The sequence below is a fragment of the Alligator sinensis genome, unplaced genomic scaffold, assembly GCF_000455745.1.
Source record: "Alligator sinensis unplaced genomic scaffold, ASM45574v1 scaffold137_1, whole genome shotgun sequence".
Classification (NCBI taxonomy): Eukaryota; Metazoa; Chordata; order Crocodylia; family Alligatoridae; genus Alligator; species Alligator sinensis.
The window spans coordinates 241,541-268,280 of NW_005842545.1; the positions used below are offsets into that span (position 1 = coordinate 241,541).

Sequence of the window (26,740 nt, forward strand, 5' to 3'; positions counted from 1 at the left end):
CCGCCTATGCAGGGGGTCGGACTCGATGATCTATTGAGGTCCCTTCCGACCCTAACATCTATGAATCTATGAAAAACGTTGGAACAGGTTACCCAGAGATGTTATGGAGTCTCCATTGGAGGTTTTTAAGACTTGGCTAGACAAAGCCTTGGCTGGAATGAGATAGGGTCCTGCTTTGAGCAGGAGGTTGGATTAGATGACCTCCTGAGGCCCCTTCCAACTCTAATTTTCTATGATTTTATGATTCTACTAGCCAAATGCCCATCAAGAATGACGGGCGGGTGGGGACAGAGACCTGCCTCCGGCTGATCCCGCTCCCCCCATGCTGCCTCTGCCACCTCTGAGGAGCAAGGAGGGGGCGAGGCAATCAGTGACAATGGAAGTGGGGAGGGGCGGGCTGAGGCCAGCTCTGGTGGCCTCATTCTCCCCTGCTCCATTGTCGCCACCTGCAGGGAACAGGGCAGGGGGGTAAACCAGTGCTGCTGGCCTCCCCCGCCAGTTCCGTCCACTCCAGGGTCTATCCCCTGCTCACTGCTGCTGGGTCCATCCCCTACTGCTGGCCTTGTCACCCCCGCTCCATCCCCTGTGTCCCTGCCATCATGGTGGTGCTCCACTGCACCGCCACCTCCTGTACAAATGCTGTATTCACACTCTGATTGGCTGTTTCAATCACCTATTTAGAGTGGAATGAAGCGTTATGGACAGACAGACAGACAAAGGCTTTTATAATATTAGAATGGGTCAGGCAGGAGTGGTAATGTGTAGTGGGAGGCAGCAGCTGCACGAGTTGGGACATGGGGGCATCCACATGTGTTTACTGCCTATCCATCAGAATGGTGGCAAAAGCTACTGTGCCCTCAGCAGAGGCAGCTTGGATAGGAGGAATTCATGATGGAATATCACTGGGGTTTAACAAGGGTATCAGACACCCCAGGCTGGGCTGGGTTGGGCTTGGCTGGGCTGGGCTGGTTCAGTCCAGTCCACAGGGGATCCTTCCTGGCTGGATCCATGGAGCTTGTGGCAGCTGTGGCAGGTCCAGGGGCTGTTGGCAGGGGTCCAGAGGTGGTGGAAGTGGTCAGGTCCAAGGGTGGTGGTGGCAGTGATGACCTGGGTCAGGAGGCAGCAACTACATAGGATGCGGAGTGCTGGGGGCACAGGTCAAAGGTGGTGAGTGGAGTGAGCTGGGCAGAAACTCAGCTTCCCTGCTTAAGACATACACCCCAATTTGGGTGTATGCCTGATTTTTGGGGAGGAAAGGTGTGTGTTATATACAATGGCAGGCAAGGTTCTTTGAGTGATATCTTTTATTAAACCAACTAGGTAGCTGGAAAAAAAGTTTTAGGCAAGTTTTTGGGCACAGTCACCCTTTTTCAGGCATAGGGAGTCTCTGCTGGTCTGAGACTCCATGGAATGAGAGAAGCTAAAAGTGTAACAGGATGTCAGTGAAAATGTAAGAAGGTAGAAATTAGAAACACAAAAGGTAAAACAGGTAAGGGAGGGGGAAGCAGGCAGGGGAAAAATGGGGCGGGGGGGAAGGCCAAAGGGAAACACTATAGTGATACTAGTACAAGGTAAAAAAGAGAGGGTCTCAAAGAAAAAGAAGAAGGAAATGGTTGGAAATCAGGAAAACAGAAGTCAGAATAGTAGGGGAGGAGGGGTGAAAAGGTGGGGGCAGGGAAAGAATGTAAGAGGTCAGGTCAGACAGGTACCTAATGAATCAGATCATGAATGACTGGTGCCTCCTGAGACTGGGGGGACACCATGGTGGCGAGCGGCGAGTAGGGACTGCCCACAGCTGCCAGCATCAGTGTTGGCAGCAGCAAGTGGGGACTGTCTGTACCTGCCAGGGGTGGTGTCGGCAGCAGGGGGGAGGGTGGCGAGTAGGGACCACTCACAGACACTGCCAGTGGCTTCAGCAGTAGCCAATCTCGGGAGGCACGTGACCCCACCATGCCTCCCCTACGTGTCGCCTATGAATCGGATGTCAGGCAGGTTGTAATGCGTCATAAATCCAATGTCTATATTGAGCCCATGATCTTTTGTATCTAGTAGATTTATGAAGTGAAGTTTGTAGGCGCATCTACAGAAGGTGTTTTGTAAGTTCCCTTTGAGGATTAGAACTGAGAGATCAGAGGGAGTGATTGTCTTGTGAAAAGTGTGCCCCCCACAGATAGCTGGGTATTCTTGTCTTTGATAGATTTTTCAGTATGCATTCATTATGGTGTGCAGTTGTTGTTTGGTTCCTCCTACATATTTTCTATCAGGGCATTTGGTGCTCTGGATGAGATATATAATGTTCCTGGAGGTGCAGGTGTAAGATCCATGGATAGTGATGGTTCTATTGTGGGGTCTTATAGTTATTGTTGGGGTGGTGGAGATGTGTTGGCGGGTTTTGCATTTCTTGTCCTGGCATGGTCTAGATCCATTGGGTGTGGTTTGGGCCATAGGGAGTTTGCTTCTGGTGATCAGGTTAGTGATGTTTGGTGCTTGTTTAAAGGCTAGAATGGGTGGCTCTGGAAAGATCTCTTTAAGAATGGGGTCTTCTTCTAGTACGGGTTGCAATTGTTTGAGGATTTTCCCTGTAGGTTCCAGGGAAGGTTGATATGTCATAACTAACGGTGTGCGATTTTTGTGGGTTTTCTTTTTGTACTGTAGCAAATCTTCATGCGGCATCTGGGTGGCTCTTTCAAAAGTGTGATCTGTCTCTCTGGAGGAGTTACCTTGTTGGCTGAAGGCCCTTTTGATATTAGTGAGGTAGTGATCATGGGTATTCTCTTGGCTGCAAATTTGGTCGTATCGGAGAGCTTGGCTGCAAATTACAGCTTTCTTGGGGTGTTTAGGGTGATTGCTAGTTCTGTGTAGATATGTATATTGGTCTGTGGGTTTCTTATATATGGTGGTTTGAATTTTGCCACCTTGGATATTGATCATGGTGTCCAAAAACGAAATGCTGGTGTTAGAGTATTCAAGCGATAGTCTGATGGAGGGGTGATGATTGTTGAATTTTTGGTGGAAATCAGTCAGAGACTGCAGGGTTTCGGTCCAAATGATGAAGGTGTCATCTATGTATCTCAGGTATAGTAAGGGTTTGATGGTGCAGTTCTGGAGGAAGTCTTCTTCTAGGTGGGCCATAAAAAGGTTGGCATATTGTGGGGCCATTTTGGTGCCCATAACTGTGCCCATAGTCTGGAGGGAAGTGTTGTTGTTGAAACTGAAGTTGTTGTGTATGAGGATGAAGTATATGAGTTCAGTGATATCCTGAGGTCTGTACTCTGAGTTGTAATCTCGTTCTTGTAGATATGTGAGGCAGGCTTGGATGCCATCCTGGTGTGGGATGTTGGTGTATAAGCTAGTGACATCCACGGTGGCTAGGAGGGTATTGCTGGGAGGTAGGGTTTTTTTTAGTTTTCTCAGGAAGTCAGTTGTGTCTTGGATGAAACTCAGTTTTTGGATGATGAGTGGTTTTAAGATGGATTTGATGAAACCTGATATTTCTTCCATTAGAGTTCCATGGTTAGAAATTATCAACAAACAGGGCTGCCAGGGTTTCCTTGTTTGTGGATTTTAGGGAGCAGGTAAAAAGTCCCTAGATTGGGTAATGTAGGAATCAGGGTCTGAAGTTTTTCTTGTAGTTTTGATGGAAATGATGTGATGATGGTTTTGAGCTTTGAGGAGAAAAGGGGAGCGGGATCTTTCTCTAGTTCTTTGTAGTAGGTAGTGTCAGAGAGTTGTTTGTTGGCTTCTTTTATATAGTCTTCACGGTTAAGGTTAACTATAGCTCCTCCTTTATCTGCTGGTTTTATTACTATTTGCTGGTTGGATCTTAGGGATTCTATGGCCCTTCTTTCTGAGAGGGAGTGGTTGTTATAGTGATGTTTGTTGATGAGTATTTCATTATTCATTCTTTCTCTGAAGCAGTCAATGTAGTGATCAAGGTTTGAATTTTGTCTACTGCTAGGTGTCCAATCTGAGGGGTTTTTTGATTTTTGGCATTTATTTTTTTCGTCAATGTTGTCAGCTGATGAATTCATGTTGAAACTGGATTCCTTTTGGTTGTGGAAATACTCCTTCAGATGGAGGTGTTGAAAAAATTTTTTAGTTCTCCACATTGTACTTACTATCTTATTTGGGTGTTTTTCTGGGCAGAAATTAAGGCCTTTAGAGAGGACAGATTTTTCAACTTTGGTAAGTGTGTGTGTGTGCAGAGATTGATAATATTAGAGGGTTGATTGATTCCTTCTGTTTCACTGAGTATCATGTTGGAATGTTGTACAGTATTGGTGGTATTCTTCTGAGGATTGTTTTGTGGCTAGGAGAGATGTTCCTGTAGTAATTGGTTCCATTTCTTCTTTTTGCTTTGAATGGATGCTGTAATATGGTACATGCTGGAGCAGGCCACTGGGTATTCATAGAATCATAGAGACATGAAGCTGGAAGGAACCTCCAGCAGTCTAGTCCAACCCCCTGCCTGAGGCAGGATCAGCCCTGTCCAAACCATCCCAGACACATCCATCGTCTAACCTCTCCGTAGGTGGATGGATGGATCTAGCTTATAGATATATAGAGGTCACATCTAGTCCAACCCCCTGCCTGTAGCATGATCAGCCCTATCCAAACCATCTCAGACATATCCATTATGTAACTCTTTAATATGTGTAGGTAGGTAGGTAGAGGTCATATTTAATCCAACACTCTGCCCAAGGCAGAACCATCCCTGTCCAAACCATCCCAGACAGATCCATCATCCAAACTCTTTGTAAAACTGCCAGCCACCCTGACACAGCACCAGACATCACACCTGAACCTGCCACAGGGAAAGCAGGGGGACCACAGCAGCCAACATCCTGCTGCTTTAAGTGGTTGTTAATATACACTCCAGAGATCCCAGGTAGAGGCCATGCCCCACCACAGAGAAAAGCAAAATCCCCCCAATCCATACCAATCTGACCATGAGGAGGAAATTCCTAACTGACTCCTCTGGCATTAGTTTGACCCTAAGTGGAGGGCAAGACCCTCTACCTGGGACCCTCCAGGTTTGAGTCATAGCAGGAACAGTGGCACAGTCCAGTCACCATCTCCAGCCTGGGCTGTAGCCAACACCCTGTGCCCCTGAGGAAGGCTTAAAAACACTCTGACACGTGTCGCAGAAAAAGGGGCAGGGTGGAATTCTATCCCAGCCCCATGTGGCAACTAGCTAAACCCAAAAGCCTGGTAAGTCCCCATAGCAGGCAGCAGGCATCACAACACCTAGATCATCATTGACCAGTGGCTGTCCAACCTCTTTGTGAACACCTCCAGTGATGGAGAGTCCACAGCTTCCCTTAATTTCTTTTCCACTGGAAACATCCCCCCCCAGCCCAGTCTCATCATTGGCTTTCTCCATTGCCTGCCTTGGCGGTGGGAAGTCCATAAACCCAAGGATCTCAAGGGCTTCTTCTCTTCTTACTTTCCCCAGGCACCCCCGAGTTCATGGCACCGGAGATGTATGAGGAGCACTATGATGAGTCGGTGGACGTCTATGCCTTTGGGATGTGCATGCTGGAGATGGCCACATCAGAGTACCCATATTCAGAGTGCCAGAACGCTGCCCAGATCTACCGCAAGGTCACCAGTGTAGGTGTCCCACATCCTCCTTCCACCTTTTCAGCTTGCAAGGTGGCTGGCTGGGAATAAAGCTCTTAAGTCAGGGGTGGCCAACTCAAGATAAGCTTTGGGCTTCCTCTGTGTGTGGTACATTGGGGAAGGAGCAGGAAGCACAGCAGCAGATGGGGCAGGGGCACAGGCAGGGAGCAGAAAGCAGAGTAGCCAAAGGGACAGGGGCACAGGGCAGTGAGTAGAAAGCAGAGCAGCCGATGGGGTAGGAGGTGTGACAGGGTCCTAATCTCAGCCTGGTGGGTGGTGGGTTCTACACCCAGAGGGGCCTAATCTTGGTTCACAGCTCATTTCTGGGTCTCAAGTCACTTCACTTGTGTGGGGTTGGGAAGATTCTCCAGCAGAGGCAAATAAAAGTTCCCTGGTAGGACTTTTGATGGGGGGCTCCATACTTTTGCCCTGTCTACCCTTGCCAACACCAAAGGGCATGCTTATCAGATCTGATAGACACGGCTAAAAGAACCCATTAATTGTTGGCAACATCATGGTAACATATAATTATGATTTGGCCCACACAGGGGCTGGCAGACTCATGGATAAATTAGTCCAGGGGTTTCCAACCCCCGGGCTGTGGCCTGGTACTGGGCCGCAAAGGGTTGGCTGCCAATCCACTAGAAGGTTGGCTGCTGGACTGGAAGTCCAGAAGTGACTAGCATACTGTGGACCAGCAGCCAACCCTTTTCTACACTGAGTATAAAAAAGGGTTGGCTGCTGGTTCACAATATGCTGGTCACTGCTGGTCCGCAATTTTCCAGTCCATGGTCATTTCTGGTACGCGGTTTGCTGGTCCGCAGTCATTTCCAGTCTGTAGTCACTCCTGGTCTGCAGTTTGCCGGTCCACAGCATAAAAAGGTTGGGGACCCCTGAATTAGTCAACTCACAATAGACTTGGCCTCTGTTCGTTGTTCATGTAGTACTTAAATGCTCATGCCTGACAAATCAATGGTATGTCTACACCTTTAATACTGTATCCAGTTCTGGTCTTCACATCTCCAAAAGGATTGAGAAATACTAGAGAAAGTCAGCTTGTTGCTGAAGCCAAGAGTCGAATCTGCTGCAAGCCAAAGGAAGCAGAGCAACAAGGAGCCTTGGCTCCCTTTTAGAGAAAGCAAGGTGTGGTTTATATTCCAGGGAGTGTGCTGTATGCAAAAATATGGTGTTTGCCACAGCTTCCGCCTTCTCTTCCAGGGTATCAAACCAGCCAGTTTCAACAAAGTGACTGACCCCGAGGTGAAAGAAATCATTGAAGGCTGCATCCGTCAAAACAAGTCAGAGAGGTATGTTCTGACTCCTTTCTCTGCCCCCATAAGCCATGAACCCATGGTTCCTGCTGGGATGTCCATGGGTTCCCACCAAGGGGTCCAATTTTGGATGAGGACATAAGATCATAAGAGAGGTTTGGATCTCTGGAAAGGATCTTTGTACATCACGTTCAGTCCAATCCCCTGCTCAAGGTATAATCATTCCATGTGTATCCTTGTCTGATCTAGTTTTAACGCTACTCAGCAACCCTGTCACCCCAAGGCATGTTGCCCCAATACCCCTCCCCCATACTTGCCCCCAGGTAAAGCCAGGGGTTAAGACCTGTCAGGCTGGAGGGGACCTCCAGAGGCCACGTCTCGTCCAGCCCCCTGCCTGAGGCAAGATCATCCCTATCAAAACTGTCCCAGACAAATCCATTGTCCAACCTCTTCGTAAAATTACCGTCCACCCTGACACAACACTAGACATCGCACCCAACCTGCTACAGGGAAAGCAGGGGGACCATGGTGGCTGTCCTGCTGCTGTCAAAGAATGCTAAAGTATACTCCAGCATTCCCAGGTAGAGGCCGTGCCCCTGCTACAGAGGAAAGCAAAAACCCTCCTAGTCCATACCAATCTGACCAGGGGGTAAAATTCCTGACCCCGGTGAGTGTCAGTCTGACCCTGAGTGGAGAGGCAAGACCATTGGCAATGCATAGGGGGTGGATGCGGGTGCACGTGCACCCCCTGAGATTGGCCATGCATCCCCTGAGATGGGCTACCGCCACCACTGCTGGTGGTATCTGCGAGTGTTCTGCCAGCGGCATCTGTGGGCAGTCGCTGATTGCCACTCAGTGCTCGTCACCATCCCCTCAACACCAACATCACCGCAGCCACCTGGGGGTGATCCCTGCTTAGCCCACCCTCACTGCTGACATCCCTGTGGCCACCTGAGGGTGGTCCCCACTCGCCGCCACTACGCCCCTGCTGCCACCGCCTGCATGTGGTCACTGTGCCCCCCCCAGCCTCGGGAGGCAGGAGGTGTTCAAGGGCAAGACCCTCTACCAGGGACCCTCCAGGTTTGAGTCCAGCACTGGCACAGCCCAGTCACCATTCCTAGCCTTAGCTCCTGGAGGGAGGCAAAGAAAAACATCCTCCAGGCCACTGTAGCAACAAGGAGGGGAAAAAAATCCACCCCCAGCCCCTTGTGGCAACCAGCAAAGCCTGGATGTCCAGAGCAGAACAAACCCCCTCCACTGTGCTCTGAAGGACTCCATGCATCACTCCCTCTAACTGAGCCCTGTGTCTTTCTTGAGGTCTAATGGGCTGGTGGGGTCAGGGGTCAGGGGGAGAGGGAAGAGCCAAGACTCCTGGGTTCTCTTCTTAGCCACATCTAAAGAAATCACAGAAGCATTCCTGAACTGTACCATGTTGCTTTAGAATGGGGCTGGCGCTGGGTCTTTTGCTGAGACCACAGCTCCCCTCTTCTTTTATCCCAGGTTATCCATCAAGGACCTGCTGAATCATGCCTTCTTTGCCGAGGACACAGGGCTGCGGGTGGAGTTGGCCGAGGATGACGACGGAGTCATGGCCTCACTTGCTCTCCGCCTCTGGGTGGAAGACCCCAAGAAGCTGAAGGGGAAGCACAAGGACAATGAAGCCATCGAGTTCAGCTTCAACCTGGACATCGATGTCCCTGAAGAGGTGGCCTACGAGATGGTGAGAGTTCCCTTCTCCATCCCCACAACTACTGTCAGCCTCATGGCCTGGGGGTGAGAAAGGCTTGCCTTCTTTCTGCCCACCCAGTCACCAAACCCCTCTGAGATGGGATCATATAAGAATTGAATTGGAAGGGGTCTCACAGAGTCATATTGACTCTGCCCATCAACACACCAAACCCAACCAAGACAGGATCATAGGGGAATCAGGCTGGAAGAGACCTCATAAGGTCACAACTCATCCAGCTCAAGGCAGGATGGTCCTAGACAAAACCATCCCAGCCCAGAGTCTGTCCAACCTGCCCTGGGACACCTCTAGGGATGGAGACACTGTCTTCAGGCAGCCTGATCCCCCACACAGCCTCCCTGAGAGGCAGCAAGTTCTCACCTCCAGCCTTGCTTTCCCCAGCTGCAGCTCAAGGCTATTGTTTCTAGTCCTGTCTCCTGTGATCACACTTCAGGAACTGGAAGGCTGTGATCCACTCCCCCTCAGTCTTCTTTTCTCCAGACTTGATCACCCCAGCTCTTCCAGCCTTTCCAAATCAAAGGCAGGGATTCTCCTACTCTATCCATTACTGAGGAGGCCTTTCCTGGAGTCTTGGGTCCACAGTTGTTCACCAAGCCCTTGATGTACACCTGTTGCCCTGTGGGGTCAGGCCAACTCTCAGGATCTCAATATTGCGCTGTTAGACAGGAGGGTGTGACACAATTGCACATATACAAACACACAAATCAATCAGGTGCATACACACACACACTACCAGCTCAGGCACATAGACATCCAAACCAGCCTCGGCACATGCATACCTATCACCAATTCAAGCACATACACTATACACCCCAAAAGTTAGACACAGATCACTAATTCGTGTATCATGCACGCAATCACACACACACGCAGGTAAGTTCCTAACTTGGATGGTACAGTGTGTATGTGTGTGCTTGGGGTACTTGGGATACTTGGGGGAAGGTTCAGGTGAGAGAGAGAGAGTTAAAGTGTAGGGAGTGAAAGTTGTCAGAACCGAGATTAGAACTGGTGTACTACAGAGAAGCTGGCTGAGGAACTGAGGCTTGGGTTTACTTAAGGTAGACTGGGACTGGAAACTGAGGCAGACAGCTGAGGTATTGGGGTGCGGGAGGCAGATAAGTGGTGGCAAGGAAGAGACAGCCAGGAAAGAAACTGAGGCAGAAATGTGGTTGATTAGGGGAAAAGGAAAAGGCAGTGGGGATAAGACAGTGGCAAAGAAACAGGGGGTTTGGAGGCAGAGAGGAGCTCAGGACAGGTGTTAGAGGTGGTAGTGAGCCAGAAGCAGGAGAGGAAGAAATGAGACAGAAGTTAGAGGGGCAAGGAGCAGAGATTGAAGCAGGACCATAGTAAAGCAAAACCCAACTTAAGAGTCCTAATAACAGTTTTATTAAACAGACAGACAACACACTACACAGCCCCATGAAGTTATTGGTTTACACCCCCCCTCCGCCCCCCCGGAGAAAGAGACTCAGTGGAAGGGTTGGAGTCCAGGTGGGGAAGAGAAGCAGAGTCCAAGTCCTTGGTTGAAGAGGGGGTAGGGGTGATAGCTACCTATCCAGGCTGGAAAGGGGACTTTATCCAGTAGGTGTTGTCCAGAGCGGGGTCGCCGGCAGGGCCTCTGGGTGGATAAGTGGTGTGGCATGGTGCTGGTCCAGATGGAGAGGATGTCCCACTAGGTCTGTCTTCACTGCCCCTTTTTATAGGGGCAGACCTTGTGTGACCCTAGTGGCAGAAGGCACGCCCAGGCAAGAGTCAGCCCCTGGTGTACTGAGCATGTGTGCTCCATGCAGGGATGTGCAGTTTCGGGTGTCTGTAATGATGGGGTACAATGGTAGAGTTGCTGGTTCTGCAGGGTCTTTTGTCTTTCAAATGCTGGGTTCTTGTCTCTGTTCCTGGGTGAAGTTCTGTGGTTTCTGGATGAATCAATGCAAGGTGATGGCCTGGTCATTACAGGCCATTCAGTAGAGGCCTGCTACCATTGTATTTCAATCATTCCCAATCACTCTCATTCATCTGGGAACCAATTTACATGGGAGGGGTACATGAATCATACAGTTGCAACACAGGGGATGCCCGAGCAGAGGACACAAGATGGAGGTTTGACATACAAAATGGAAACTTGACATGATTTACACTAACTTACATATATAGGCCTAAAACAGTAATGACACAATATAAAAGCAGTACAAACGTAATAATTATCACTTATAAAACAGTGGGTATCAATATCAAAATAGCAGGGAACTTATTTCCAAAGAGGGGAGAGAAAAATAAAACTTAATACCTAAAATAAAATGTTAAAGCTTATCCTATATCTTAGCTTACTTATACTTATCTATAGGGAATAGAGGGAGAGAAAAAGTCAGAAATGGTTGGGGAAGGGGAGGGAATGCATTTTAAAATAAATAAAAAAAGAAAAACGGGGGGTTTGCTACATACCCCGATGTAGCGGTAAGCTGCTACCAAGTCCCCTCTCAGCCTGCTTTTCTGCAGGCTGAAGAGTCCCAGGTCTCTTACCTCGTATGGCCATGCAAATCTCTGATCATACAGGTGGCTCTTCTCTGGACTTTCTCGAGCTTTTCCATGATTTGTTGAAGTACAGTGCCCAGAACTGGATGCAGTACTCCATCTGCAGTCTCACCAATGCCAAGTAAAGCATAAGAATCACTTCCTTGGTTTTGCTGGAGATGCATTGATTGATGCATGCCAGAGTATTATTTTCCCTGCTGGCTATCGCGTTGCAGTGCTGGCTCATGTTCATTCTGTGGTCATTTATTACCCCCAGGTCTCTTTCATTCGTAGTGCTGGTCAGATTGGCATAGCCAAGCCTGTAGGTGTGCAGGGGATTTTTTTGTCCCCAGGTGAAGCACTTTACATTTCTCGATGTTAAACCTCATCTGGTTCCAATCCACCCAACTTGCTAGCTTGTCTAGGTGGTCTGCCTGTATCTGCAGCCTATCTTCAAGTGTGATCACGCTTCCCCATAGCTTGGTGTCTTCCACAAACTTGGCCAGTGAATTCTTCACCCCCACATCCAAATTATTGATGAAGATGTTAAAAAGCACTGGACCAAGCACCAACTCCTGAGGGACACCGCTGGTCACTTCTTGCTAAGACAACACAGATCCATTCACTAGAACTCTCTGGGTCCTACCCCGTAACCAGCTTCTTACCCACCTAACTACCTCACAATTAAGCCCACAATCTTTCAATTTTCTCATGAGAACATCGTGGGATACCAGATCAAGTTGATATCCAAGGGTGTCCAAGATGATATCCTGAAGCAGGGGACTGTGGTCGATGTGACCTTGTGAGGTCCCTTCCAGCCCAATTCTCCTATGGTACCATCTTGGATAGGTTTGGTGAGTGGATGGGCATAATCAATGTGATCTCATGATGTCCCTTCCAGCCCAACTTTCCTATACTAAGGCCAAAGATGTCATCAATTCATGTCAAGCAGCTGGATGGGGTGAGACTTGTTTTTGGTTTTTTTTGTGGGGGCAGGGGGGAATCTCTGGCTACAAGTGGAGAGAGGAAGGGGCTTTCCAGGGTTCACATCTCACCTCCTGGCCTCTCCCTCACAGGTGAAATCAGGCTTCTTCCATGAGAGCGACTCCAAGGCTGTGGCCAAGTCCATCCGTGACCGTGTCACTCTGATCAAGAAGACGCGGGAGCGGAGGCACATGGACTACCTGGAGGAGCACCGGGACTCCCAGGGTGGCAAACCCACCCCACCCTTCTTCCACCCCCTGGGCATCTCCCTCATCCAGCCAGCGGGCAGCGAATGCGAGGAGACAGAGGTGGATCAGCACGTGAGGCAGCAGATGCTTCAGCAGATGCAGCATCGTTCTTCCGTTACCGGTACGTGGCTCCCCTGGCCAGTGGAGGCGCCTTGTGGAGGACAGATCTGCTTAGCAGTCTGTGACTTATTTCTACCTTATTTCTTCATATACAACATGTACCTTTCTCCCAAAAAATCAGCCCTCCACTCAACAAACTTTTGAAACTCATTGCCATAGGAGGTGATAGAGGCAGGTAGCACAGTCAGGCAGGGACAGCCCACCATTTTTTGGGGCCCCCTGCAAGATGTAGTTTTGGGGCCCCCTGATGCGAAGAAGCCATGGGGAGGTGGGGTGGCAAGCGGCAGCAGAAGCTGACGGCAGCAGCAGCATGGAGTGGTGGTGCTGGAGTGTTCACAGCATAGGCAGAGGAAGAAAAAGCATTGTTGGGGGGGCTAAGCATGTGCACGCACATGCCCCCCCCATGGGAAAGTCTGTGGGGGGAGGGGAAAGGGCCATGGGGGTGAGCGGCATTGCCTGGCGCTGCATCACGCCGCGCTGGGTCTGGCTGCCTCCTGGCCCCAGCCGTACCAGGCCCAGTTGCTGCCCTGGCCCTGGCCCCGGCCCCGCCAGCCCCGGCTGCCTCCTGGGCCCGGCTGCACACTGCCCGTGGGGGGCCCAGAGCTGGGGACTGGAGTGGGGCCAACCTCAGCTACGCCGCTGGGCCAGAGGGCTTGTTGCCTCTGTGCCTCCCTGCTCCCGCTGCTTCAAAAGCGGCGGGCACCACCACGTGCATCCTGCTGCTGGGTGGGCGGAGCAGTGAGGCATATGGCACTGCGCTGCGCCACTTCCAGAGGAGCGGCGGCAAGGCGCAAAGGCAAGGAGCAGAGCACAGCTCACAGCTGCGGCCCACCCTTACCCTGTGCAAAGATCGTGGGGGCATGTGCTCCAACCCACACCACCACCCCCTTGGCTGCCTGGCGCTGTGCGTCTGGAGGAGCCACCGGGCTCCAACTGTCCCATGACTTAGCCTGGCCAGGGCCTGATTCACCATGAATGAGGCCCCAGCCGGGTTGGGTCGTGAGGCAGTCAGAGCCCAGTGGCTTGTCCAGGGGCACAGCATGGGGGAGCTGGGTGGAACTCCTCCTTCCCCTCCCCCTTGGCTTGCTGCAGCTCGCACAGTGGTGGGACCTGCTTACCCGCTCCCTGGATGAGCCGCCGGCCTCCGATTGTTCCACAGTCTGGCCTGGCTGGGGCCCCATTCACAGTGAATAAGGGCTGGGCTGGGTAATGGGACAATCCCCATAGTGCAGCAGGGAGCGGGGCAGGGTGAATGATTTGCCCTGCCCATACCCTACTCTCTCCTGCACTGTGGGGGTCTCGATCTGACCCCACCCCCCAAGCCCAGGGTAATAAAGAAAGAAGGTTAAAAGAAACTTACCTGCCTGTGTGCAGCTGCTGGCTGCAGTGCTGGCTGTGAGAGCAGGGTATCTGTGTGTGCCCCTCCCCCACTGCTGCAGCTTCCCATGTCTAGTCTGCCCTTAAGCTATGCCTGCTGCTGCCCTCCATTTGGGGTGGCTGAGCCCTGTTAGCCCCCTACTTCCGCCGCCTATGGTTCACGGCTACAGGGGGCCCCCTGTGGCTGCAGGTTTCGCAAGATAGGACGGGCCGGTCCTGCAGTCAGGTTCAAGAGACTAGATAAATTCATGGATGTGTCAGAGTGTTTTAAGCCTCCCCTCTTGGGCACTGGGTGTTGGCTACAGCCAAGGCTGGGGATTTTGCTGGGCCAATGCTCCTGCTAGGACCAAAGCCAGAGGTTCCTGGCTAGAAGGTCTTACCCCTTTGCTCAGGGTCAGACTGATGCCGTATTTGAGGTCAGGCAGGAATTTCCCCCCAGTCATATTGATACAGACTGAGGGGATTTTTTGCCTTCCTCTGTAGTGGGGGGTATGGCTCTCTACCTGGGATCTCTTGAGCATATATTGACAACATTTCATAGAAACAGGACATTGGCTGCTGTGGTTCCCCTGCTTTATCTGTGGCAGGTTTGGATGTGATGTCTGTGTTGCATCAGGGTTGACAGTAGGCGTTTAGATAATGTATTTTTATGGGATGGTTTGGATAGGGCAGAGCCTGCCTCAGGCAGGGGGTTGGACTAGATGTGACCTCTGGAGTTCCCTTCCAGCCCCACTTCTCTAGGATTCTGTTAGTAGCTGTTTAACAGTATGGTGCCAGGGAGGGTATTGAGTAGAGGTAGTTCACTTCAGAGAGATGTGGTTCAGTGCTCTCTCTCTATAGCATTCATCCCTGGCACTGCTGGAGATGGGATACTGGTCTAGGTGGACCACTGGTCTGCCCAATTCTGGTCCTGCTGATGTACTTGAGACTGATGGGGGAGAGGATGATGGTTTATACAATCACAAAAGGAGCAGACCAAGTGACCAGGGAGCTATTGTTCACCAAGTCCTAGGATGCTGAGACCAGGGGCTACCCGCCAAGATGATCAGAAGATGGGCTTAAAACTAAAGAGAAAAAGGATTTTTTTATGTAATGTATCACTAAGTTGGTGGGATTCATCATCAGCAAGGCAGGGGTTAGTGGCAGAGAACACAACCAGGGTCTGGATAAATATATGGAGGATAGATCTTTTAGGAGCCACTGAACAGGCCAATCAGAAATGTTTCCTTTTGCATCTCTAAAGCAATAAATAGTACATGCCAGAGAGGGTATTGAATAAGCGATGGATCACTCTAGAGCAGGGGTGGGCAATTATTTCGGTTGGAGGGCCACTTAATGAGTTTTGGTGAACTGTTGAGGGCTGCAAAGATAGCCCCGTCCCTTGATAGGTGCCCAACCCCCTGTTTGGCATTTTAGGACTAGAAGTCCCACTCCTAACACCCTGCTCTTTGCCCCCAGAAGTACATCTTTTGTGGGAGAGTTGCCATCTTGGAACCATAAAAAAACCAAACATTATATACTAAAAATCAAACATCTACTATAACATATTTTAATTTTTTTTCAAAAAATACTTTTGTCTTGATTTGTCTATGTTATGTAGTGTATATAGAGGTGATTGCATAACAGCTCAAAATGAAGTCTTACTCTTGTATATTTTGGGGGGATGTGTGGAGGGGTGTATGGGGTATGGGTGGATGGGTATGGGATTTGTGGGGGGCTGTGGGAGTGTGTGTATATGGGGTGTGGGGGAGGGTGGGGGCTTGTGGAGGGCTGTGGGTGTAGGGGGGTTGGAGGGTGTGGGTGGGGGTGTGGCTGGGCAAAAGGGGGGGGGGGGGGGCGACGGGGGGGGGGGGGAGGGTGTGTGTGGGGGTGTGGCTGGAAGAATGTGGGTGTGGGGTGTGCACGGGGGGTGGTGTGTGTGTATGGTCGGGTGCACATGTGGGCCGGCTTCTACAAATATGACAGACTTCTCAAACACCTCCCCCCATTATGCACAGCTCCTGCTGCCGGCAGCAGGAAGCAGGCCCTTGGGGTGCTCACAGCCTGTGGCAGGCAGAGCCCCCCAGCAGTGTGCGGTCCCAGTAAGTCCCAAGACTGCATGTGGCCAGGCTGCCGGCTTCATCATGCGGGGCTCATGTGCATTTCTTGGATTCTCCGGCTAAGCCCCATGCTGCCAAAGGAAGCCCTGTGCAGTGAAGCCAGCAGTACAGGTCATGGGGCTCGGCTGGGGTGCCAAGGAGAGGCGGAGCTGGCTCAGCTCTATAGTGTGGAGTTTCCCACCATTCCCTATGACCTGCACATTGGTAGTGAGCAGGGCCAGGCCACTGGCTTCATCGTATGGGATTTGCTCTGGAGGTGTGCAGCTCGGGCAGAGACCCTGAGAACTGAATGTGAGCCCCAGAGAGCCCAGCATGATAGAGCCAGGCAGACCCTGCTCCCCTGCCAACTCAAGCTCCACATGCTCCTGCCATCCCACCCTGGGCCCCCGCTGGCCCCGGCCTTGGGGTTCCAGCATGGGACCCATGCTCCTGCCCAGCTTCCGCTTTGCTCCTACCCACTGCTGCTTCCCTTCCACCCGCCCGCTTGCTGCCGCTTCTCCCACCCACCACCCTTTCCCTGCCTGCTGCTGCTACTTCCCTACCTGTGGGGCCAGGGTCAGGACTATCCTGCAGGCAAGGGTGGAAGAGCAGCACACACTGCCCCTGCAGAAGTGAGCAGGGCTCAGCCCCATTCAAACACAGCAGGGGCAACCCGGGGCTGGGCCGGATACAGTGAATTGGTAGGCACCTGCCCCTGGGCTGGATGAAATAGTCTGGTTGGCCAGATGAGGCCTGTGGCCCATATTTTGCCTGCCCCTGCTCTAGAGATACCCAGTTCTATGCTCTCCGTCTATAGCATCCATTTCTGCCACTGTTGGAGACAGGAAACTGAGTTAGATGGACCATTGGTCTGACCCAGCCTGGCTCTGCTGATGTTCTTCTGTTCCATCTAGGATGCATGTCTGAAGCAAGGGATGCTGTTTTCTTTGCCAGAAAGGAAGCATGGAGACACTGCAGCTGTCATTCAGCTGCCAAGATGGCAGAGTTCCGTGTTAATCCTGTCACTGCCATAGCTAATAGCTGTACTCTGTTGCTTGGCTCTGTACCAGCAAGGAGGTGGTGGGTAGTATCTTGTTGAGCTTTGTGGTATGAACACACTTTATTCACAGGAATTTCTGTAAAGAACTACTTGTAGGAGAGAGGTAATAGTCTTGCCACTGCCCTTGGAAGGGTCCAAGGCCTACTTTGTGTGACATAAAGTCCTCCTGGGAACATAGTCGGGGCAGATTCAGAGGGGCTGTGGCAGTGCAGTTGCTTCTCTTCTAGCTTTGATTCTTCTTCCACCTCAGCTTTAAAACCAACTGCATAGGAGAGGCAGCGGTGTTTCTATTCAGGCAGGAGCTGAGTCAATTGACTTCATGGCTCATTGTCATCTCCCTGATTCCTGCTAACCTCTCTCCACTCTACAAATGTAAATGACCCTCTCTCCTCTCTGCCTCCCAGGCACCCCACCCATGGCTGCCTTCTCCCCTGTAGCCACAATCTGATCCTCTGGTAAAACCCAAACAGCAACCTAACTGGCCCTGACTCAAATACAAACCCCTCTGGGACTCTAGTCCTTGAGCCCTCTACTAAGGCTGGCCTGATTCCACCCCTCCAGCCCACCAGGTACTTCTCCTAGGCTGGCTTGACTCTTCACTGCAGCCAGATCTCTCCTGGGAGCTCTTTCCTTTTCTAGCCCCTGGCTCAGTTCCCCTGGGCAGCTCCCACCTGGTGCCACTTTGCCCTTCCTGCACCTGCCTCCAGCTACACTCCCTTGACAACCTTCCTAGTAACAAGGACAGGGGTTCCATGTTATAAAGTCCATTAAAACAAAGAGACAGTTGTTAACACCAGTTGAGTGAAGAACAATGAGCCACGAAGTCAATGGACTCCCTTGGCTGCCTGAGTAGTCATGCCACAGCTGCTGCAGCGTGGAGTGGGAATGAAAACAAGGGGCTTCTGTTCTGGGTGATAATGATAAATCAGTTCTCCCACTTAATACATGCACCCCAATTTGGCACTGATTTTCAGGGAAAACGCTCTGTGTTGTATGGGAGAACGTACAGTGGAACCAGCTACTTTCTTTTCCTGAGCTTTGCTTCATGAGATCTCTGGCTCTGATCTCACCCTGCCCACAGCTCTTGGCCAGGGGCAGGAGAACACAAACAAACACTCCTCAGAAGTGCCTGCCACTGCCAACCCTCTTGCCTACTCACTGCCTTGCTCTCTTCCTCACTCAGCTGACAGCCTGTCTGAGAATGGTGCCGGCTCCACTATCCTATCAGATGCCTCCGGCCAGCTCAACATGGCTGCCTATGCCTCAGAGCCCATGATGGAGCCGTCACAGATCCCATCAATGGACCCTGGCCTGCAGGGCCACCTCTACCAGCCGCAGCCACTCATGGCGCACTATCAGCAGATGGCCGGGGTAAGGCATGTTGAGGGGCATTGCCGTTGTGGGGGCAGAACCTGTGGGGTAGCTGAGATAGTTGGACCTTAGGAGCAGGGGGATTAAAAGACAACAGAAGCTTCCACGCACCAGCTGCTCCCTGAGGCCTCTTTGTGCTCCGTACCAGTGGTCTTCAACTTAGAGTCATAGGAACTTTGGGTTGGAAGGGACCTCAGGAGGTCATTTAGTCCAACCCCCTGCTCCATGCAGGACCATCCCAACTATATCATCTCAGTCAAGGCTTTGTTTACCTGGGGCTTAAAAACCTCCTATGATGGAGACTCTACCACCTCTCTGGGTAGCCTGTTCCAGTGCTTCACTACCCTCCTAGTGAGAAAGTTCTTCCTAATATCTAACCTGAACTTTCCTTGCTGCAACTTGAGACCATTGCTCCTTATTCTGTCATCTGTCACCACTGATAGCAGTCTCACTCTATCTTCTTTGGAACCCCACTTCAGGTAGTTGAAGGCTGCTATTAATTCCCCTCTCCGTCTTCTCTTCTCCAGACTAAATAAATACTGTTCTCTCAGCCTCTCCTCACATGTCATGTGCCGCAGCCCTCCAAACCATTTTCATTGCCCTCTGCTGGACTTCCTCCAATTTGTCTACATTCTTTCTGTAGTGGGGGTGGGGTGGGGGGACCAAAACTGGACACAGTGCTTCAGGTTTGACCTCACCAGTGCCAAATAGAGGGGAAGAATTACTGATTATGGGGGATACTCACCAGATGTGGCCCTCAGCTCCATGGCATCCAGCCCACAGGTTGGGAAATTTGGTGGCAAGGGAGCTGTGGCAATGAATAGCACTACCCTTCCCCATCTTTTCCCTCTTGCTGCAGAGAGCAGGATGTGTGCAATGGCTTGAAGTGGCAGCCAAGTCAGTTTAGATTGGATCTCAGGGAAGAACTTCTTCCATGTTAGAGCAGGGAGGCAGTGGGATAAATGTCCAGGGAAGATGTGGGCTGTCCATTACTGGCAGGATTCAAGGAAAGGTTGGACAGCCACTGATCAGGGATGATCTAGATATAGCAATGTCTATGGGGATTTTCCAGGCTTCTGTACTTTGCTGCTTGCCACAATCCCACCCCCTCCACTTGCTGCTATGTGTCAGGGGTTTTGAAGGCTCCCTCAGAGGCACTGGGTGTTGGCTGCCACCCATACTGGGATGGTGACAGGGCAGTGCCAGTGCTTATGCTGGGGGAAAATCCCAGAGGATCCTGACTAGAGGGTCTTGCCCTTCCACTCAGGGTTAGACTGATGCCATATGTGGGGTCAGGAGGGAATTTTACCCCATACACAGATTGGTACAGTCTGGGTGGGGGGTTTACCTTCCTCTGTAGCAGGAGCATGGCCCAGCCTGGAATCTCTGGAGCACACATTAACAACCTTTTACAGCTGCAAGACATTGCCACCATGGTCCCCCTAGTTCTTGATGCTGATACCATCTCCCACTACCCGGGACCCCCTCGCCTCCATACTGGCACCCCTGGGAGCTAACCCTCTCTGGTATACTCCTGTTGGGGGTGGGGCACAGAGGCAGGAGGGGACAGTTTAGCTGGTGGCCACACCTCCTGTACTGTGAGTTCCATGGCCCCATGGTGATGATGTTGTTTCCTTGCCCAGGTACAGCCCCCACAGCTGTTGCCTCTGGCACAGCCCCCAGGGCTGCCTCCCCAAGACCTAGCCCTTCCACCAGCCCCCCAGCCCCAGGTCTCGCCTTTGGCTGCCCAGCCATTACCACAGATGCTGGTAAGTCCCTTCTCCAGGGTGGAGGTTGGTGTTGGGAGATGCGGGAAGCCCTCTGTGAGAATACTCTGGCAATTGCTGTATTTCCTCACATACCACATGCCTTCACATAAGACTATGCCTTGGGGAAGTCAGAAGCACAAAGAAAAAAGGATTATTTCAGAGTTACAGCCACCTAGAGCAAGGACAGAGTGTCATCTTCAGCTCACTTGCCTTCTCTTCCTTGCTTAACTCAAGCTGAAACCCAGGTGCTGCTAAAGACTGATCTCCAGGGGTGGATGTGGACTTTTAAATAGCATTAAAAAGTCTATGAGGCTATGAAATGGAAGGAGAGAGAGAGACCAGGAGCATCTAGCGTACAGCAGCAGTGCCTTAGAAAGGTTAAGAACATAAGGACTGCCATTTACTGGGTCAGACTCGAGGTACATCTTGCCCTGTCTTCTATGTCCAATAGCAGCAGAGAGCGGATGCTGAGAGGGAGAGTGAGCTGGGTCTGACCAGGGTTTTTTCCCCTGTTCCTCTCCCACTTGCAGCCTCCTGCATTGGAGGTCTGGGGAGTTCTGATGCAGAGGCTGTGCCCCTCATTCCCCTGACCAATAGCTACCAATGTCACTTTCTGCCAAGCATGTGTCCAGTCCCTTGGTGAATCTGGCTAACCTCTTCGCTCCCACCACATATGGTACCAACCAACTCTATGCTTAAATTCTACACCGGGTGAAAAAGAACTGCCTTATGTTAGTTTAAAATTGACGACATGCTAGTTTCATGTTGTGACCCCTAGTTTTTGTCTAGTGAGAGACAGTCAATACTAAATCCCTACTGACTTCTCTTCGCCATTTATTGTTTTGAAAACCCTCATCATGTCCTCCCTCAAGCATTTCTTTTCTAAATTGAATAGGCCTGCCTGTCCATCTATCTAGCCCAGACTCTGTCTGTCTATTTATCCACTCCACTTTCTGTCTGTCTGTCTGTCTGTCTACCCACCCACCCCATGGTCTGTCTGTCTTTCTGTCCACCTCACACTCTGTCTAGCCATCTCTATCTATCCACCTCTCCATCTGTCTCTGTCTCTCTCTCTGTCTCTCTGTCATTAGCCTCTTTAGTCTCTCCTCATATGAAAGCCCTTCTGTACCATGTATCATCCTTGTTGTCCTTCTTTGGAACTCCTCTTGTTCATCTCTGTCCTTTTGGAGGTGCAGGGACCAGAACTAGGCAGTGTCTTCAAGGTGGGACTAAGGCCTGGTTTAAATTCTGATTTCACATTTTTTATGAAAGTCACTTAATTTCATGATTTTCATGAAAAATGTGATTTGTAATGAAATGCCATGATAGGGCCACTTGCTGGGGAGTTCCTCAGCAAGTAGCCATATCCATGGCATTTCCTTTAACAGTAGGAGCAGTGGTATTTCATTGCAGCAACAGCAGCAGCATGATATTCACAAGCTGGGCCCGCTATTTAAACCAGGCCCTAATGTGGACATATTGTGGATTTATAAAGGGGTATCATGATCCTTTCCATTTTGTTCACAATTCCATTCTTCATCAGCCCTAATCTTCTGTTTGCCTTTTTGATGGCTGCTGAGCATTGTTTTTGATAAACCATCCACAGCGACTCCCAGATCTCTTTCCTGTGTGGTAACAGCTTACATAGAGCCCATCCTAGTGTAGGTGTAGCTAAAGAGTCTCCAAGGCTGTGAAATAAGAGGAGAGAGACCAGGAATAGACAGCAGACCATTCAATTGCCTTAAGAACAGTTAGTGTGATTAGTGGATCATCAAGACCTTGCAAATGAGAGACATTTGTTATCACATTCAAAGTGAAGAACAATGATCCATGGAATCAACGGATGGACTCCTGCAGCTGCCTGAATAGAAATGTTCCCACCAGGTAGTTTGCTCTTGGAAGAGGGGTCATGGAAATCGGAAAGAAATCATAGGGAAGTCAAGCTGGAAGGGACCTCCAGAAGTCGCCTCTAGTTCAACCCTCTGACTGAGGCAGGATCATCCTTGTCCAAACCATTCATCCAAGCAGGGAGCTGCTATTCCAGGCAGAGAAAACTAGCTTCTCCACTGTAGACACAACATTTGACACTGATTTTTTGGGGGGGGAGGAAGGAGAAGGTGTGCGTGGTATGTGAGAAAATATAGTAAATCCTAGGCTCTGGGTTGGGCTGGGCTGGGATAGTTGCAGCCAATTCTGTCTTTAAAACCCCCTGGCTTGGCAGGGGAGCTTGGTTAGTTCTTTCCAGGCTCTATCCCCTGCAGGGCATTCTAGGATAGCCCTGAATGGGGTGGGGAGAGGGAACAAGTACAAGTATGTCCTCCTACTGAATCCTTTGTTTCCTTCTTCCTGCCCCAGCACCTGGACCTTCAGCTGCCCTATGGGGCAGAGGACCCACCAGCGATCAGGATGGCTGCCTCACCACAGGTTGACCCTGCCGTCTGCCCTGGGAGCCAGCTGCCCACCAGGGACCCTGATGGTGTTGTGGGGTTCCTGCCAGCTGGCCAGGCCCCAACCCCATTCGTGGGCACAGCCCCACCACAGCTGGGGACATCTATGCCAGTACTGCAGCCAGGGACATCCACACAACTGCCACAGCCAGTGACATCCATGCAGCCACTCCAGCAGGCTGCCTTAGAGGTGGCCTCCATTCAGCAGCAGTTGCAGCAAACAGCATCCATGCAGCACTCTCAGGTGCCATCAAAGCAGCAGCCCCAGCAGGTCCCCCCACAGGTGACATCCATGGAGCCACCCCAGCCGGTCCCCCTGCAGCTGGAAGCTGTGCAGCAGGTGACATCAGTGCACCTGGCTCCTTCTGAGGTGACTTCAATGCAGCAAACAGCTTCCATGCAGCATCCAGAGCAGGTTTCTCCACCGGTGACATCCATGCAACCACTGCAGCAGGTTCCCCAGCAAATGGCTTTGATGCAGCCGACGCAAGTGACGTCTATGCATCTGCACCAGCAGGCTCCGTCTGAGGCTGCCTCAGTGCAGCACCCCCCACAGGTGCCCCCACATGTGACTTTGCTGCAGCCAGCAGCATCCTTGCAACAGCTGCAGCCTGTGATGTCGGTGCAGCCACCCCAGCAGGTTCCCTCCAAGGTGGCCTCAATGCAGCCAGCATCCTCCATACAGCAGGTGGCGTCCATGCAGCACCTGCAGCAGGTTTCTCAGCAGGTCACAGCCATGCAGCAGCTGCCTCCTGGGGCATCCAGGCAGCAGTCCCAGCAGGTTCCCACCGAGGTGTCCTCCATGTATCACCCTGAGCAGGTCCCCCCGCAGATGATTTCGATGCAGACATTGCAACCAGTGACATCCATACAGCTGTCCCAGCAGGTAGCATCAGTGCAACTGCTGCAGCCAGGGGCATCCATGCAGCCACCCCAGAAGGTTTCCTCTGAGATGGCTTCAATGCAGCCAGCAGCTTCCATGCAGCTGCTGCAGCAGGTTCCCCAGCAAGTGGCATCTATGCAGGCATTGCAGCCAGTGACATCCATGAAGCTGCCTCAGCAGGTTCCCTCTGAGGTGGTCTCCCTGCAGCACCCACAGCAGGTTCCCCAGCTGGTGACATCCATACAGCCACTGCAGCCAGGAACATCCATGCAGCTGCCCCAGCAAGTTACCTCTGAAGTGGTCTCCATGCAACACCCACAGCAAGTTTCTCAGCACATGGCATCCCTGCAGCAGCTGCAGCCAGTGACATCCATGCAGCCACCCCAGCAAGCTGCCTCCATGCAACAGCAGCTGCAACAAGCAGCATCCATGCAGCACCCCCAGCAGGTCCCCCAGCAAATGGCCTCGATGCAACCACTGCAGCCAGGGACATCCATGCAGCTGCCCCATCAGGCCCCTCTGCAGGTGGCTTCCCTGAAGCCACAGCAGCAGATTCCCCAGAAAATGGCTTTGATGCAGCCCCTGCAAGTATTGTCATCCATGCAGCCGCCCCAGCAGGTTCCCTCCGAGGTGCGAGCAATGCAGCCAGCAGTCTCCGTGCAGCAGGTGGCCCCCACACAGCACCCCCACCAGACTCCCCAGCCAGTGCCATCCATGCAGCAGCTGCAGCAGATTCCCCAGCAAGTGGCTTTGATACAGCAGCCCCCACAAGTCCCTCCGCAGGTGATTTCGCTGCAGCCGGTGACATCCATGCAGCTGCCCCAGCTGGCTCCCCCCAAGGTGGCTTCCATGCAGCAGGGAGCAACAGTGCAGCAGCAGCTGGTATCCAGGCAGCCGCCGCAGCCCATGACGTCCATGCAACCGCCGCAGCTGGCTCCCGCCGAGGTCACATCAATACAGCCAGGGGTACCACCGCAGCCAGCAACCCCCCAGCATGCGGCTTCCCTGCAGCCACCCCAGCCATATGCCTCACCACCACCCAGCTACACCCCAGCCCAGCAGGACCTGGCACCACTGCACCCAGTCCAGCCTGTGTACCCCTTCCCCAGCCACCTAAGCTATCCTGTGCCTGGCCCGTATGCTGGGCATCCCCCACAGGACTATGTGCGGGTGACAATGCCAGAGCTGCCCCCCATGTACCCTCCGCGGCAGCCCCTAGACTTAGCAGGGCTCCGACAAGGCTCCCAGCACTTCGAGCTGCTGCCCAAGACCCCTCAGGCCTTCATCACTGCCCCAGGGCAACCATGCTATGTACCCCCGGGGCAGCCACAGCAAGTGCCCCTGGGTCCTGTGGCCACCCTGATGCCCCAGGAGGTGGGAGCCTGCCCGATGACCCCCAGCCCCTGGCGCTCTCAGGGACTGGAGCCTGTGCAGGTAGGGGAGAAGTGTTGGAGGGATATATGGTGGGAGGTTTAGGGGGGTAATTGAGAGCTCCTTGGTTCTGGGTCCCTGCTCTTTATCCCGTCCCACCCCTACAAATGCTTGGGGGTCTCTAGGGTGGTCAGCCCACAACATGCAAGCCACACATGTCCCAGGCGGCTGCTGTGTGCACCATGTATCGAGGCACAGGCTACATATGGCACTTGTCCCAGAGAACTTCTGCACCTAGCACATATGTCCCAGGTGGCTGCTGTGTGGCATACGTCCCAAGTGGCAGCTGCACGTGTCACACGTCCTCAGAAGCCATCAGGGAAAGGGGGGCATCAGAAGGGAGGTAGGATGTTCTCCATTCTAGCTCCCGCCCCCCCAAGCCCTACTGGGCAGGGCTTGGGGGTGGGGATTGTGGCCACACCTAGCCAAACCCCGTTGGCCACAAGGAGATGAGTGGCAGGTGCCACCTGGTACTCTTCATGTGGGGCCAGATGATTTTGACACTCCTGCCATGGTGGGGAGCTCTGGGCTTCCCAGGTTAACCCCACTCCTAGGAGAGCCTGGTCTGGGCCAGGGAACCTGTGCCACAGGGGTCTTGTGTGGGTGGATAAAAGCCTGGGCCAGGATGCACAAAACTCGTGCCTGCATCTCCCCACAGGTTTCACAGCTTCCTTTGGCTCCGGACCTGCCATTGGCTGCCCCCAAGCCAGATGTGGCCCAGGGGTAAGTGGACTCCAGGCCGGAGGGCTCACTGCTCCCTGCCCTGCTCTCCCTGCCCCAATAGCTGCTCGGCTCTTGGCTCTGTACTCCCTACCCCATCTGTTGCTCTGCTTTCAACTCCCTGCCCTGTGCCCCCTGCCTGATCTGTTGCCTCTGGTCTTGGCAACCTGCCCTGTGCCCCCTGCCCCAGGTCTCATCAACTGCTCTTCCTGCTCCCTACCCTGTGCTCCTGGTCCCATCAGCTGCTCTGCTTTCTCCTTCCAGCTCTGTGCCCCATGCCCATTGGCCACTGTTTTCTGCTACCTGGCCTGTGTCCCCTGCCCCATTGGCTGCTCTGCTTTCAGGTCCCTGCTCTATGCTCCCTGCCTCTCTTGATACTGAGACTCCCAGCTATGTAGGTCGGTGGATACTGCATTTTCTTGTATACAACATGCCGTTGAATATAAGCCCTGTTATTTTACAGTTTTGGGAAAAAAATCTTACCTTGCTTAAGGTAAATAACTCGTTTGGGGCCATGTGCTAGGTCCAGCTATGGCCTGATCCCATATGCCAGGTCTGTCTGGGGCCATGTCGCAGGTCCAACCATGCCTGGACCCTGCATCCTGGCCCTTAACAGGTACGTGGGGTCACATCATCTAGCTGGGGGGCTACCCCAGGCCTGGAAATTTGGCAGTGGGGGGAATAGTGAGGCTTTTCACAGACAGATTCACAGAAGTTTAGGACTGGAAGAGACCTTGTGAGATCATCAGGTCCAGCCCCCCTGCTCTAGGCAAGAAAGACTGCTGGGTCAAATAACCCCAGCAAGGTGTGTGTCCAGTTTCCTTTTGAAGATCTCCAGGGTAGTTGCCTGCACTCTGCTCCCGCTGGGAGTCTATTCCAGAGTCTGGTCATATAAATTGTAAAGAAGTTTTTCCTTAGATCCAGTCTGAAACCTCCTTCTAGAAGTTGATGACCGTTGCTCCTGATTTTCCCTTGGGGAGCTTTGGTGAATAGTTGTTGACCTAGTCCTTGATGCTTTCCCCATTAATTGGCTGCAGCTCCCGCTGCCCAATATCTGGACCTGTAGGGTGTCATATTTCTCACATAATGTGCACCTCCAGTGGG

The 26,740-nt window shown here is 52.1% G+C and overlaps 1 protein-coding gene across 1 annotated transcript in view; it reads left to right on the plus strand.

Moving 5' to 3' along the window:
* The window catches only part of WNK3 (WNK lysine deficient protein kinase 3), a 65,811-nt gene that overhangs the window by 31,861 nt on the left and 7,210 nt on the right, over positions 1–26,740 (plus strand). The window contains exons 5-12 of the mRNA XM_025213733.1: positions 5,456–5,613; positions 6,841–6,929; positions 8,394–8,613; positions 12,225–12,501; positions 18,199–18,386; positions 20,030–20,155; positions 22,511–24,919; positions 25,575–25,639. Coding sequence (XP_025069518.1) covers positions 5,456–5,613; positions 6,841–6,929; positions 8,394–8,613; positions 12,225–12,501; positions 18,199–18,386; positions 20,030–20,155; positions 22,511–24,919; positions 25,575–25,639 — 3,532 coding nt within the window. The remainder of the gene's footprint in view (positions 1–5,455; positions 5,614–6,840; positions 6,930–8,393; positions 8,614–12,224; positions 12,502–18,198; positions 18,387–20,029; positions 20,156–22,510; positions 24,920–25,574; positions 25,640–26,740) is intronic.